We start from the raw sequence: 14,056 nt of genomic DNA, 5'->3' as shown, positions 1-14,056 counted from the left end.
ATTACCCTTCGATAGCACATCTGGTGCAGAAACTGAGTGAAAACAACATCCAGACCATCTTCGCTGTCACAGAGGAATTTCAGCCTGTTTATAAAGTAGGCTTCCTCCTTCTTCCTTCATTCACTAAGCAGTGTGTGTGTGTGCGTGTGCATGTGCAGTACTGTGCAAAAGTTTTAGGCACCGTATTTTTTTTTTTTTAATACAAACTTTGTTATAGATTTTTTTTATTTTATGACTTCTACATTATCGAGTCAGTACAAAAACATTTTAGATTCTTAAACATTAGTTTTCTGTAAGATTAAATGTTACAGAAAAATGTTTGTATATCAGTAAAGAAACCGGTATATTACATGAGAGCACTTTTCAGACAAAAAAATACACAGTGAAGGCTGCTGGGTTTTGCTGCAAAAATAAGAAGCGAGTGCGACAGAAAAGTCTCCAGAAGAACCGTGGCTGGTTCTGTACGATGCTCAGTAAAACTTACAGCTCATTTCCTTATAAAACTGCACTAACTGTACTATTATTATTATTAAAGATACTACTATTTACATTTTTTTGTCACACCAAATATTGCCTTTGTTTCATTTGTAAGTCACTTTGACTAAAAGCATCTGCTAAATGAGTAAATGTAAATGTTTCGTTTACTACTGTTTATTGCTCTTTACTGTGTTTTACTTTAATCTAGAATCATTTAATTTCATTATTTTGAAGGAATCTTTGTTCTACAGCATTTCTTTTCATGTGCCTAAAACGTTTGCATAGTACTCTATGTGCTTTGTAGATGTTTGATGTTGGTTTATTTTACTCCCCCCCCCCCCCCCCCCCCCCCAACCGAGTTGAAATCATCATTGGCTTGGGTAAAGCCCATCTTTTTGAAGTTTATAAACGCATGCTTATGACCTCTGTCTGCGTTCTCATGTTCTGATGACTTTCTCCCTTGCTGTTTTTATGGAATTTACCAAAATTCTGAATAATTCTGAACAAAAATACTCTCTAGTGCTGTATTTTAGATTAAGGTTTCCTTTAGTGGTATTATTTAACACATTAGTTAACATTGACAAACATTAATACACAATAGGAAAGCATTAATATACACAATAGGAAACATTAACAACATAAGTAAAACTCTTATTAATGTTTTAATTGATGTAAACTTAGGGTAATTGTGGGGGTTTTTTTACATAATAAACTAAATATCCCAAATAATCAACACCAGCATAAATAAGCCATCAGTACAGCCATCACATAACATATCCCATCAGTGAGTAAAATGAAGCCTGCAGTGACCAAAAATATAAACCAAAACATCAGAATTAATCAGAGTTAATTAATCAGAACTGAAACTGAAAAGCAAGTTTACACCTGGTGTTCAGTACTTATCAACATTTAGGAACATGCTGTAATATAATTACTGCTGATTTGCTTTATTTTGGACTTTATTTTTAGTCATGGATTGGATAGACATTTTTATCCAATGTTTTACAGTGCTATGAAAAACTATTTGCCCTGATTGCTTCTGTTTTTGTGTATCTCTCATACTAAATTGTTTCAGAAATTAAAACAAAATCTAAGATGAAACAAAGGCAACCTGAGTAAACACAAAATACAGTTTTTAAATGATAGTTATTTATTGAAACAAAAAAGTTATCCAATAGCAACTGGGCCTGTGTGAAAATGTATTTTCCCCTGCAGTTAATAATTCCCCAAATCTATGAAACTGCATTGATAATGGGGTTCAGCTGGACTAGACACAACCAGGCCTGATTACTGCAAACCCTGTTCAATCAAATCAACATTTAAACAGAACTTTTTGAACATCATGGATTTGGTTAAAAGGTCTTACCCAGTAACATGGGGCGGCTGTGGCTCAGGTGGTAGAGCGGGTTGTCCACTAATCGTAGGGTTGGCGATTGGAGGTTCGATTCCTGGCCCACATGACTCCACATGCCGAATTGTCCTTGGGTAAGACACTGAACCCCAAGTTGCGCCCGATGGCAGTCTAGCACCTTGCATGGCAGCTCTGCTACCATTGGTGTGTGTGTGTGAATGGGAGAACCAGTGTAAAGCACTATTTAAGTGCAGACCATTTACCACTAAAATCACTAAACATATTATAGTTTTTTTATATAAACCAATGCAGCAAATATTCAATAAGGAAAGCTTAATGTAAAGTATTCGCAAAAACTCATTTAAAACGTGCATATCAGATATTCATCTCTAGAGAGAACTGGATTCTCATTGAAGTCTCAAGCAGTGGGAATCTGCCTCTCTTGGTATTTTGCATAACCGTAACTCTGAAAATAGTTTCCACCTCGAGAATTGGCTCTTGCCGTGCTCTGAAATCTCCATTTAGAATTCCTGCCTGGAACGTGAAAGTGTCGTTTATAATACAAGCTCTTTTTTTTTTTTTTTTTTTTGTCTGTCCTAGACTGCAGTGTTTTATATCTGTCTCCATCCTGTGGTTCACTCCCCAACACAACACATTTCTCAGGGTTTTTTTTGTCTTCCGCAGGAATTGAAAAACCTCATTCCAAAGTCTGCAGTGGGAACATTGTCCGCAAACTCCAGCAACGTGATCAACCTTATTATTGATGCGTACAATGTGAGTATATCAGCTTACTTGTTCTGAATTGTCTCTTTATTCACCTGTAAAGCACTCGGTGACCTTTTCTTTTCATGCCTTTATGTTTTATCTGTCTCTTGTAGTCTTTGTCTTCAGAGGTGATTCTAGAGAACAGTAAGCTGCCTGAAGGAGTCACCATCACATATCAATCCCGCTGCAAGAATGGAGTAGTGAGTGTCGGAGAGGAGGGACGCAAATGCTCCAACATCTCAATTGGAGATGAGGTAAGACTATAAAAAAAAATTAGAAAAGCTTCTGTAGGCCATTGATGGTCAAGTCAGTGCTTTTTGTTCAATTCCTGGCATCTGTAGTTATCTTATTATGTAGATTTTGTCTTTGGTTCCAGTGCTGTATTCTATATGAGACAGTCTGAGAAAACCCACCATGTAGCTAAGGTTGAAAACAGCCAAAACATACTTTCCTTATAACATACAGTGTGGTCCAAAAGTCTGAGACCACATTAAAAATCTGGGATATATATATTTTTCCCATTTAAAATTGGAAATAAACAATGTTTTAGAATTTTGAAATATTTGTATCAAAGAAAGTAAATGTTCAATATCTTGAATATATAAGATTCTGCACTATTTCTAGGTCCCTATTTAAATGCAAACAAATGTGTGATGTACTGCTTTGTAAAAAAAAAAGTCAGATTTTCCTCATGTCTAATCTCTTCTGTTAAAGCATGTGTTCGCACGACACTCCGATGGATTTGATCTAAAATGGATCATAAGGTTTTGCACAAACTGGTGGAGTCCCTGCCAGGACTCAAGTGCACACTGTCATTAAAGCATAAAGGGGACGTACCAAATACTATGAAACTCTGAAATCCATGTAAATATTCCAAAGGTTCTAATTTTCACCAAAGTTGTTGTCATTAATATAATTTATAATGAAAATTGTTGCAATAAATTAGAAAAGAATGCAGTGTAGAAGCATTTTCACTCGTGCTCTCGGATCTTTGGACCCCAGTGTACTTTTGACATCTTTATTTTAAGAAAACATAAATATATTTTAACAAAATGATATTGAGATGTTTTTGGTAACTTTCTAAACTTTCCTCAACTAGTATAATATTGTATAGTATAAAATAGTATAGTATATATCATAGCATAGTATACTATAAAATTTCAATATTTCATGTGAAAGTTGTTTTTTTTTCCAGGGCCACGACACGAGTACAAGCACAAGTCTTGTGTTCTTCTGTGTTTAGTGGATTTTTGTTTTGTTTTTTTATGTATTTATTATTATCATTTTAATCTGAATTAAAAGATCTAAGTTACTTATTGTCATTGAATTTTTATCTTTTTGGGTGACAGGTCGCCTTCAGCATAAACATCACAGTTAATGGCTGCCCCAAACAAGGCAAGGCTCAGGTCCTAAAGATCAGACCTCTGGGCTTCACTGAGGAAGTTGAGATAAAACTGAGCTTTATCTGTGACTGTGAATGCCAGAAAAACGGCATCGCGAACAGTGACCTCTGCCATAACGGCAATGGCACCTTTGAATGTGGCGCCTGCAGGTAACGGTCAATCGACACAAATAATTTATGTATAATGCTAAATTTATTCATAGAGAAATGTTTTTGCTTCTGTATTTGTAGTAGTAGTCAGTCTTTTTGCTCAGAATATTCTTTCTGATCATTTCATTGTTATACCACATACATATACATGCATGCATATATATATATATATAATTAGACTATCAAGAAGATAGTCTGTGGGGATTAAAATGCACTAGATAGAGCGATAGCTCGCTCACTCAATAGATAGATAGATAGACCAATCGATCTATCTGTCTAGTGCATTTTAACCACTGTCTTCTTGATACGGAAAATATACTCACTGCCCACTTTATTAGAAACGCCTGTACATAGATTGATCCCTGAGGGAAATTGTTCATAAGCATCTACACGGGACTTTAGAACAATTTAAAATACACATAACAAGTAAATATAACTGGAGATGTGTTTTATAGTCAATCGGGAATAGAGAAAAAAAATGCTTGATTATATTATAGCACCAATAACCCACAGGTATCTGCTCAATGTTGAGATTATCTTGCTGTTCCCAGGTGTAATAAGGATCGTATTGGCCGAGAGTGTGAGTGCTGGAAAGACGAGGTGTCCAGTGAGGACCTTGAAAAGACCTGCCGCAAGGACAACGGCACCGACCTCTGCAGCAACAACGGCGAATGTGTGTGCGGCAAGTGCGAGTGTAAGAAGAGGGACAACCCTGAGGAGTACTACAGCGGCGAGTACTGCGAGTGTGACAACTTCAACTGCGACCGCTCCTCCAACAAGCTCTGTGGAGGTACTGACTGCTCTCTGACACCATTTAGAGTTATGAAAGACGCTGATTTCCATCAGTGTATGTATTAATCTGTTGTGTCTGTCCCTGTATTATGCTAGGCCATGGCCGCTGTGTATGCCGAGCCTGCGTTTGTGATGCTAACTACACAGGAAGTGCATGTGACTGCTCCTTGGATACGTCGACATGTCTGGCCTCCAATAATCAAATCTGTAACGGCCGAGGCATATGTGAATGTGGAATCTGTAAGTGCACTGATCCTAAATTCCAGGGCCCCACGTGTGAGATCTGCCCCACCTGCCCTGGAGTCTGCACTGAACACAAGTAAGCGTAGGAAGCCTCCGTCCAGCTCTTAAGCACTGTCATCCAACAGATTTAAAAGAGAGGTTTTGAGTTAGAAATGATTTTATCCAAAGCATTTTATTTGCTGTGGATTGCAAAGGAGACTAAAAGCATTTTGGATTAAAAGTATCAACAAGCGTTCAAGTGCTACACGATACATTTTGTACTAATTAAAACGGAAGCAAGTTGAGATCATTCTAGGAATCTTATAAATGGTGCATCACATCTGATCACTATCTGATGTAGAATTAAATTTTCACCACAAATGGCCAGTAGATACTTCATTTCAACATTGCTCCATTTAAGTTTATTTGAGGCTTTTCCTTCAGTGATTGCTTCACAGAGCTTATATTTACAAAAGCCACATTTAAGACGGCATCCTCTTTTCCAGTAATGTATCAACTTCTACGATGATGCATGCGTGTCATCCTTCCCCTCTTTGTTGTCTGATTATGTTGTTTATTTCTGTAGGGTATCGATTGATGCTGAATTTTGTTATTTTAAGTTACCTTCTTTTGCTTTTAACCAGTTCCTTTTGCTTGAAGTGTTCAAATTCGTTGTTTTTGATCTTGATGTTGATTATTATTATTTTTTTTTCCAATCCAGATTTTGTTGACCGTTTTGAGAAAAAGATTTTAGGGCTGAGTGCATAAAGTCTTTGATTTTTTTTGCTCCTGTGGTGGCTTTCTCTATTCAAGAAAATAATATATTGTCTGTCATGCTTTGGCATTGAAAGTTGAGTGTGGTTTCTTTTAGGTCTTCTTTTCTTTGACAAGTGTGTCGGTTCTGCCGGTAAGAGTTTGTGCGGTGGTGTGTAGTATTGTATTTTAATTACTTAAGGGGTTGATTTCTGCTTGGCTTCACAATTCTCGTATATCTTTGTGCATTGATTCGAGTAGGTTTAGTTTAATTGGTTTTAATTAGTTGGGTTGTAGTCAGCGTGTGAGGTTCGATTGTTCTTTAGATTGTGCAGTCCACGAAGCAGTACTCTATGAACTCTTCGAGATCTTCCACTTTTCAGAAATGTGTGAATCTCTTAGCTTGATTTCTTTGTTTTAAATGTAATTGGTCGCAACAGCCAGTTGCGCCTCTTCTCGCGAGATCCGGGAGAATGTCTGTCCACACATCTTACCTCTGCTGACAAAGTTAGTTCCTCATATCACTTACGTTATTCCCGCTGTAAACAAACATTTTCTCACCAGCCTCTCTGTCTCTTTTTCTCTCTCGAAGTTAATATGACAAAAAAGCTTATGTTAGAGAATAACTGGGAAGCACAAAGTCCTCTTTCCTGAAGATGTTCACTTACTGACAGTCGAGACATCTTCCATAAATATTAAATAAGTCACCATACCAACAGTTGTACATTTTTCTTTGTGAAGTAACAGAATATACACACACGTGTGCATATATATATATATATATATATATATATATATATATATATGTATATGTATATGTATGTATGTATGTATGTATATGTATGTATATGTGTGTGTGTATGAGAGAGAGAGAGAGAAAGATACATATACACACACTGTATTAGAACAAGCACATTTATGTAAAGATTTATGTTGCATCCGGCATTATATTCATAGCCGTGCTGTTATGGAAAATTAACCCGCACCTTCAGATACAAGCATTCACCAACACTGTGGTATAGACATATATAAAACTAACCACAGACATTCTCATATACAAGTTGAACGATTACATGCTCTTGGTGGAGGAGGTCATCTTGAGATCTTTTTTATGAGTATTGGAAAAAGAGAGTGTGAGATTGACCGATCAGATTGAGCCAGCAGTGTTACACTTGCAGTAGTAGTCCGTTGTGGTGAAGCAGGAACTCAGTTTGCAGACGAAGTTCTCTTCTCTGGGTGTGTAGTTACTGATAAAGTCATGAGTACAAGTGGTGGAAATGATGTTCCTCCCCATGGTTGCTGGTGGCTTAGTCTCTGTGATAGGGTGAGGATCCTGGGGATCCCCACGAGGAGCTGGAATCTGTAGTGGAGCATAGAGCTAGAGTCTGACCTGATCCTCTTAGCCTGTTGCCATGACAACCCCTGACCAGGAAAAGCGGAAGGAGAATGAATGAATGAATGAATGAATGAAAGTTAATCGCAGTCAGATGTGTAACAAGCAGCATGTTGTTTCACAGGGCGTGTGTGCAGTGCCGAGCCTTTGGTACAGGAGAGAAGAAGGACACTTGTGAGAGAGACTGCAGTTACTTCACTCTGATTAAGGTGAAACATACGGATGACCTGCCTCAGCCCGTACAAGCCTTCCCACTCATGCACTGCAAGGAGAGAGACGCTAACGACTGCTGGTTCTACTACACCTACTCTGTCACTAACCACACCGAGGTCCATGTCGTCGAGACTTTAGGTACATTTTGAAAATGTAACCAAGCTTGACACAACAAACAAAACTGTTTCACGTTATAAATTTCTCTGCCTCGGATTTCCTGTATACTCCGTAGGGCACCTCAGCAGTGTACACTGCCAGGTCAAAATTTTTTGAGCTCCCTGTATTAACATTTTGCTTCAAGTTAATACTTAAAAAAAAAGGATATAATAAATGAACTGAGAAATGTGGCTCTATCTAGAAAAGAGATATGTTGTAGCACACAGCACATTTATTTGTTTTACAGTTGATTCTAATAATAATAATAATAATAATAATATCTAATATCAAGTGTAAGACACATCTTGGCTTACAGTAACTTACAGTCTTACAGTAAATACATCAAGAAAGAAGGGTACTCGTCTTTAATGAAACACATTACAGTCAGAGAGTGGACGATGAAAACTTTTAGTTATATGGAGCACTTGTTTAAATAAAGAGTCAACTATAAATAAACTTTGTCTGTCAGGGCCTGTGATTAAACAGGTTGGGACAGTTATATTGAGTGCTCTGGTTTCCATCCTGTTTCAAGTCAGGGATAAATTTGTAGCCATTTCTATTTATTGATGTATTTACAAAGTTCTTTTCTTCTTTTTTTTTAAAGCCAAAAAATAATTTTTTATATCCTATATTGCCTTTAAACTCCCAAATATCATTTCAGATGACATTAGGAACGCTCCGTTCCTAGCTCTACAGATGCTTTATAAACCGAGATTAAAAACTTAAAGTGCTAATTGAAGTACTTGTCCTATTCTTAGTCTGTTTTGATCTTGTTAATGATACATTTTGTGATTTGTAGCATATCCAATAGATTCATAGCTAAATACAGTAACAGGTGTAGATCTCATTAATCACACATTATATTAAAAATACTTTCATCTTTTACATGAAAAGCATTGAGATTTTGGACTTGAAGTAAAATGTGCTATATAAACTTCAAAACAGTACAGTGCAGTGGCTGATGGCAACTGAAGTCCAGAATTCCTTCTTGATATATGACACATTACAGCAAGACACCTAAAAAAAAAAAAGTCAGCTTTAAGTAAAGAGTTCATCTTAAATAAAAGAAGTCCATTTTAAATAGTCAACTTTATTAAAGAGTGAACTTTATAAAAACATTTAAAAGGGAAATCACTTAGCAAATGTATTGTGTAATGTTGGTATGTTTACAAGAACTGAAATGTGTTGGAATGTGCTGTATCATTTTTCCCATAATCCTTTGTTTCCCAGAATGCCCAGCTGGTCCTGATATCATCCCCATTGTGGCTGGAGTGGTGGCAGGAATAGTGCTGATTGGACTAGCTCTTCTGTTAATCTGGAAATTGCTCATGATCATTCATGACCGCCGCGAGTTTGCCAAGTTTGAGAAAGAGAAAATTAATGCCAAATGGGATATGGTAAGAAAACGCCTGTGCTTTTGGTTTTCATCTAAGATTTTATAGGGTATAATTAATGACTTCTGAGATCGGTCATTGTTTAGATTATTGGTATTCTGTCCTAATCTTAAAACACCACAGTTCCTTGCTGTAATAAGGCTTTCTTACTTTAGCTAAGTGTCTTGTTACTGTAGATATAAAGATAACGGGACTACGATTGTGTCTGAAACCCCTTTTCTTCTCCCTACCTCATGTCTCAACCCATTCTGGTCTTTAATTCATGGGAAAGTTACCCCAAGGCCAGCTGGCTTTGAATATATTTTTGGGTTAATACTTCTAGCAGCTGGGAAACAGAACAGAGCCATTTTGGATTTTGGAGGGCTTGGTTCTCTGAGGTGTGGTCTGTTTGGAATAGATTTGAGAGGCTTGATTAATCAGTGCTGCCCTCTGCAGGTTAGAAATAAAGAAAATGTCTCACTATTTAGGACTAATGAAAAAAACTGTAATTTCTGCATTTATAATACGAAAAAGCTTGTAAAAAAAATCAACACGTCATGCTTGGATAAGCCTCAACCAATACTTTGAAACTTTCAGAAGCTGTCATTATTTTTACAGATTAGCATTCACACTTTCAAACAAAAGTGCATTGCATTATTGCGTATTAATCTTGAATGTAGGCAGCACAATACATCAAAGCTCTTCTGTAATGTAGGAGTGTGTCTGAGTGACATGGGCAGGGCTGTAAAGGTTCATAAAGCTCTAATTATGGCAATGCAAAGGCTGTGGTGTCAGTTACAGTTCAGCCACTTTGTCTGCCAGGGCCTGTGATTAAATCGTCTTCAAAGGCTGTGTGTGGCTTGTGATGAAGGTTGGGACAGTTATATTGAGTGCTCTGGTTTCCATCCTGTTTCAAGCCACCACTATTCCAGGGATGCATTTGTGGTTGTTTCTGTTTATTGATCTATTTACAAAATTATACAAAAAATATTATTTTTATTCTTATATTGCCTTTAAACTCTCAGATATAATTTCAGATAACATTAGGTACACTCTATGTTCCTAGCTCTATAGATGCTTTATAAACCAAGATTATAAACTTAAAGTACCTGTTTGACACTAGTAGTCTGTTTTTATCTTGTTAATTATACAATTTGTGATTTGTAGCAGATCATGTGATTTGTGATGAATGACGTGAAAACCCGATTTCAGTGGTTTCGGCTGTTGTTATAAGAACGGCCTCTGAACCTTCTTTTTTTCTTTTAATAATGGTGGTGGTTGTTTTCTCAGTTGAGTTTGTTGGATGGAGCAGTTCCCAGGACTGCAAAATTCACCTCTACATTTAGAAAAAGGAAAGGATATACAGTTGAAATCAAAAGTATTCAACCCCCATTGCAAATCAGGTTTATCCCAAGCATACCTCAAATTCCACCAAGGTTTGGTTGCAGAAGAAGTCCTGGATGATTCTACAGGGCCATCACAGTCACCTGACTTGAACTCCATAGAAAATCTCTGGTGGGATTTGAAGAAGGCGGTTGCAGCACGCATACACAAGAATATTACTGAATTGGACGCCATTGTTCATGACGAATGGCTGAGATTCCTCAAGAACGCTGCCAGAAGCCATGCATCTCAATTGCAGCAGATCATAACAGCTAAAGGGTGTTCTACTAAGTACATAAATACATAACAGTTGCATTTTTAGTTGAACTTGGGGAAACCACATGAAGCATCCGTTGTGTTGAACTATTTCAACTGATTTAGTTTGATTTGTTCAATTTTCACAATAACCCTGATTTGTAATGGGGGTTAAATAATTTTGATTACAATTGTAGATTTTTACATGAATATTTACAGGGTTTAGCCGACGCCCTTATCCAGAGCGACTTAGAGAAATGCTTCATCGTGTCCATCAAACACATCCTCATATTATCAAGCTAAAATCCTGTTAGAGAGGAGTTAGGACAGAGAAAAGAAGAGAAAAAACACAAGTCCAGCATGTATTTCCTAGTGCTCTTTTAAGTGTTAGATTTTCCATCTTGTAAAGAGCAGTTACTTTAATGATGTTTGAAATTCCTCATGATTTCACAAAGATCTTTCCAGTAAAATCTTTCCTCTTCCTTTTAGCTCCACATTATCATCGTTTTTCTTGCTTTTGCGATGTGTTTTTCATCTCCTTTGCCCTTTTCCATCTTGCCTTCAAATTCTTTCTGTGCCTTTTTCCTTCCTTAGCAAGATAATCCAATTTACAAGAGTCCTGTTAATAAGTTCCAGAATCCAAACTATGGACATAAAACTGCAGCTTTTTAAGTGTGTATTACTTTCCACTTGCCTCTGCATGGTCTTTTCATTGTCTTGTGTGTGAGATAGTTTGCACTATAGCTTGTGATCTTAGAACTTTAATTTAATCATTAAATTAATCGGTTTAAATATGTTTTTAAACTTTGAAATGCATCATTTTTTTTTCTTTTGTATTGTATTATAAACTCATTGGGGGTGTTTAGGGATGTAAGAGCAAAATACTACAATCATATGATATCACAATATAATAGTGGTGTGATGAATTACATCACAATACATGTTTAAAATCTTTTTTAACAATTGGTTGACCCCCCCCCCCCCCCCCTTCTTGTTCTAGGTTAAAAAAAACTGTTTTAGTAAATGTATGGAAAATCGTGTAACATTTTCAATGCATCCCCCCCCGCCCCCGGTTGATTCACCCTTTGGCAAAAAAGAAAACAAAACAATTAACACAACCAAATTTTTCTTTTTTTGGTGCCAATGTTTTATGACAAAGTTTTTCCAAAAACAATTTTTGTGTTTACTTCTTTTCTTTTTTTTGTGGCAAACCTCAGCATAATCATATGTTTAATCGTTTTTTTGTTTTTTTTTTGGTCTTCTCTTTTTTTATGGCACTAAACTCAGCTAATTTTCTGATTTCTATTTTCTTCTTGTTTTTTGACACTCATTTAAAACCAAATATTGTTCTACATATTGTGCATCATGAAAATGTTATTAAATAAATTGACATTTATTTCACTCACCCCTTCACCGCTACTCCAACTCCTATTCCATGTCCTTTAGTCTGTGTGTGTTTGTGTTTTTATGAACTAATCATCTTACTGAAGCTCGTACTGTTGCATCCGTTTCACTCTTTTATTGAGATCCTTAACAAATGAATTTGGGTGTTTTTCTGTGTTTTTTGACAGGACTAAACTTAAGAGCACTGCATCTTCAAAAACCTGTTGCTCCGCCTGTTTTCACATGTTCATGTTTCTGCTTTTCACAGGGCGAAAATCCGATCTACAAGAGTGCCGTTACAACCGTCATCAATCCCAAATATGAAGGCAAATAATGCACATCTCCCATGTGCTCAGAGCAGTATTCTTCATTTCAGTTCGAAATCTTGTCTTCCCATTTAAATTTCTTTTCATTTTATTTCGTAGAACTACGCGTTTATATTGTAGCACTGCATTAAATAGGACGCGAGCATTTTGTGCCTCCTCTCCTCTGTTTTATTGCGAAACATGTACAGTTTGTAAAGACTTTATCAGCATCTGAAGCTCTTGTTTAAAATACTGTTTGTATTATTTCCCTTTGTTTCACACATTGATGAGAACATTTACTGCAAATTCGTTGATGCAGAGACGGCTATTAATCCTTCATAAGCGATACATAAGGTATGAAGCGAACCTTTATTACGACAGTTTATTATTATCTATGCTAGTCTTCATTTCTATTGGAGAGAACTAAACAGCATTATGCAGCAGCATCACTGTGAGTGTGTAACATCTGACATGACAATCTGGAGTACTATTTGTATTGGTGTCTTTTTATTATGCTAATGATTGTAGACATATTTGCTTAGCAAGCATTGAAGGCATGTTATGGGCTTATGTTATTTTATGTTATGTTATATTCCAAAGTTTTGAAACATAGTCTAGAGCAATTTTATGCAACACTCACAGACGCTTTAGGGGCATTTCACTCATAAACGCACGTGGCTTTTGGTCAGATTTTCCTTCTCATTCTCAGTCTCTAAGACAAATGATGACGAGCAATTTTGCAACTTTATGTATATCTGACTTCAACCTGTGTCTGTGGAAGAGCATATCCTTTACTGAGAGTTGTTTGTATGTAGTCCTGAAATCAGTATGTCTACTGATATCTATAGTTAAAGCCTCTGGCAAAATTGGGGGGTGGGTGGGTGGGGGGCAGTATATTTCCCGAATCTGCCAGTAGTAGATTCGGGAAATATTTCCTAAACTGCTATTTAATTATAATTGAAAGCTACTATAGGAAAACTCCTATTGTCAACTTGATCAAAACATTGTGGGTGTGTCAGAGTGCATTATGATTGACAGTATAGTTACCCCAGCAACACAAATCTATCATTACTTGCTGATTTATTTTATATGTAGTAAGTTATTTTAAGTATGAATACTTGCATACATATACAAATCATTTTCTCTGATTTTTATGAGGTTATAAATCTCTCGGCTTAAAAAAAAAATTAAACCACTGACGTCGTCTTTTTTTTTTTTTTTAACAAAAACTATTAGATTTGTGAAAACATTCATGGTACATGGTTGTGTGGTTAAATGTTTTTATTCTGTTCTAATGTTTAAGATGATGTGTTTACTTTTAAAACAAAGAAAATGCCATTTTGATGTCTTTGCCAACCACCAAGACATATGGAAACTGGAAAATTCTTGATATTTGATGTACAATGCAATATTATATTACCCAAGATGCCTCAAATCCTAGCCCAGTCCTTTATTTTAAAGTGCCTTTTCGACATGTTCACTATTGCCATGCTGTTTTGAATTTATTTATTAAACCAACTCTTAAAAACATCATGCCTTTGTTTATTAACAAGGTTTATCATTACTCTGATGTGAGATGGAAACTTCTCTACAATCTTGCAAAGATCATGAGCATATGAAGCCTGTACAGAAGTACATTTGAATTTCATATTTCATAATTCAGTACAGAGGAAGTGTAGTGAG

At 36.3% G+C, this 14,056-nt stretch overlaps 1 protein-coding gene across 1 annotated transcript in view; it reads left to right on the top strand.

Annotated features, from left to right (window-relative positions):
- Window positions 1–13,587, top strand: part of itgb1a (integrin, beta 1a) — a 48,465-nt gene extending 34,878 nt beyond the window's left edge. Inside the window, exons 8-16 of the mRNA XM_053635899.1 lie at window positions 1–95; window positions 2,513–2,602; window positions 2,707–2,847; window positions 3,943–4,145; window positions 4,697–4,935; window positions 5,034–5,256; window positions 7,430–7,656; window positions 8,905–9,071; window positions 12,337–13,587. The exon at window positions 1–95 is cut by the window's left edge and continues 1 nt beyond it. Coding sequence (XP_053491874.1) covers window positions 1–95; window positions 2,513–2,602; window positions 2,707–2,847; window positions 3,943–4,145; window positions 4,697–4,935; window positions 5,034–5,256; window positions 7,430–7,656; window positions 8,905–9,071; window positions 12,337–12,402 — 1,451 coding nt within the window. The 3' untranslated portion in view covers window positions 12,403–13,587. The remainder of the gene's footprint in view (window positions 96–2,512; window positions 2,603–2,706; window positions 2,848–3,942; window positions 4,146–4,696; window positions 4,936–5,033; window positions 5,257–7,429; window positions 7,657–8,904; window positions 9,072–12,336) is intronic.
- The last annotated feature ends 469 nt before the right edge of the window (window positions 13,588–14,056 follow it).

Source organism: Ictalurus furcatus, chromosome 1, assembly GCF_023375685.1.
Source record: "Ictalurus furcatus strain D&B chromosome 1, Billie_1.0, whole genome shotgun sequence".
Lineage (NCBI taxonomy): Eukaryota > Metazoa > Chordata > Actinopteri > Siluriformes > Ictaluridae > Ictalurus > Ictalurus furcatus.
The sequence above is the reverse complement of the archived record's forward strand: the minus strand, read 5'-3'. Positions and strand labels throughout refer to the sequence as shown.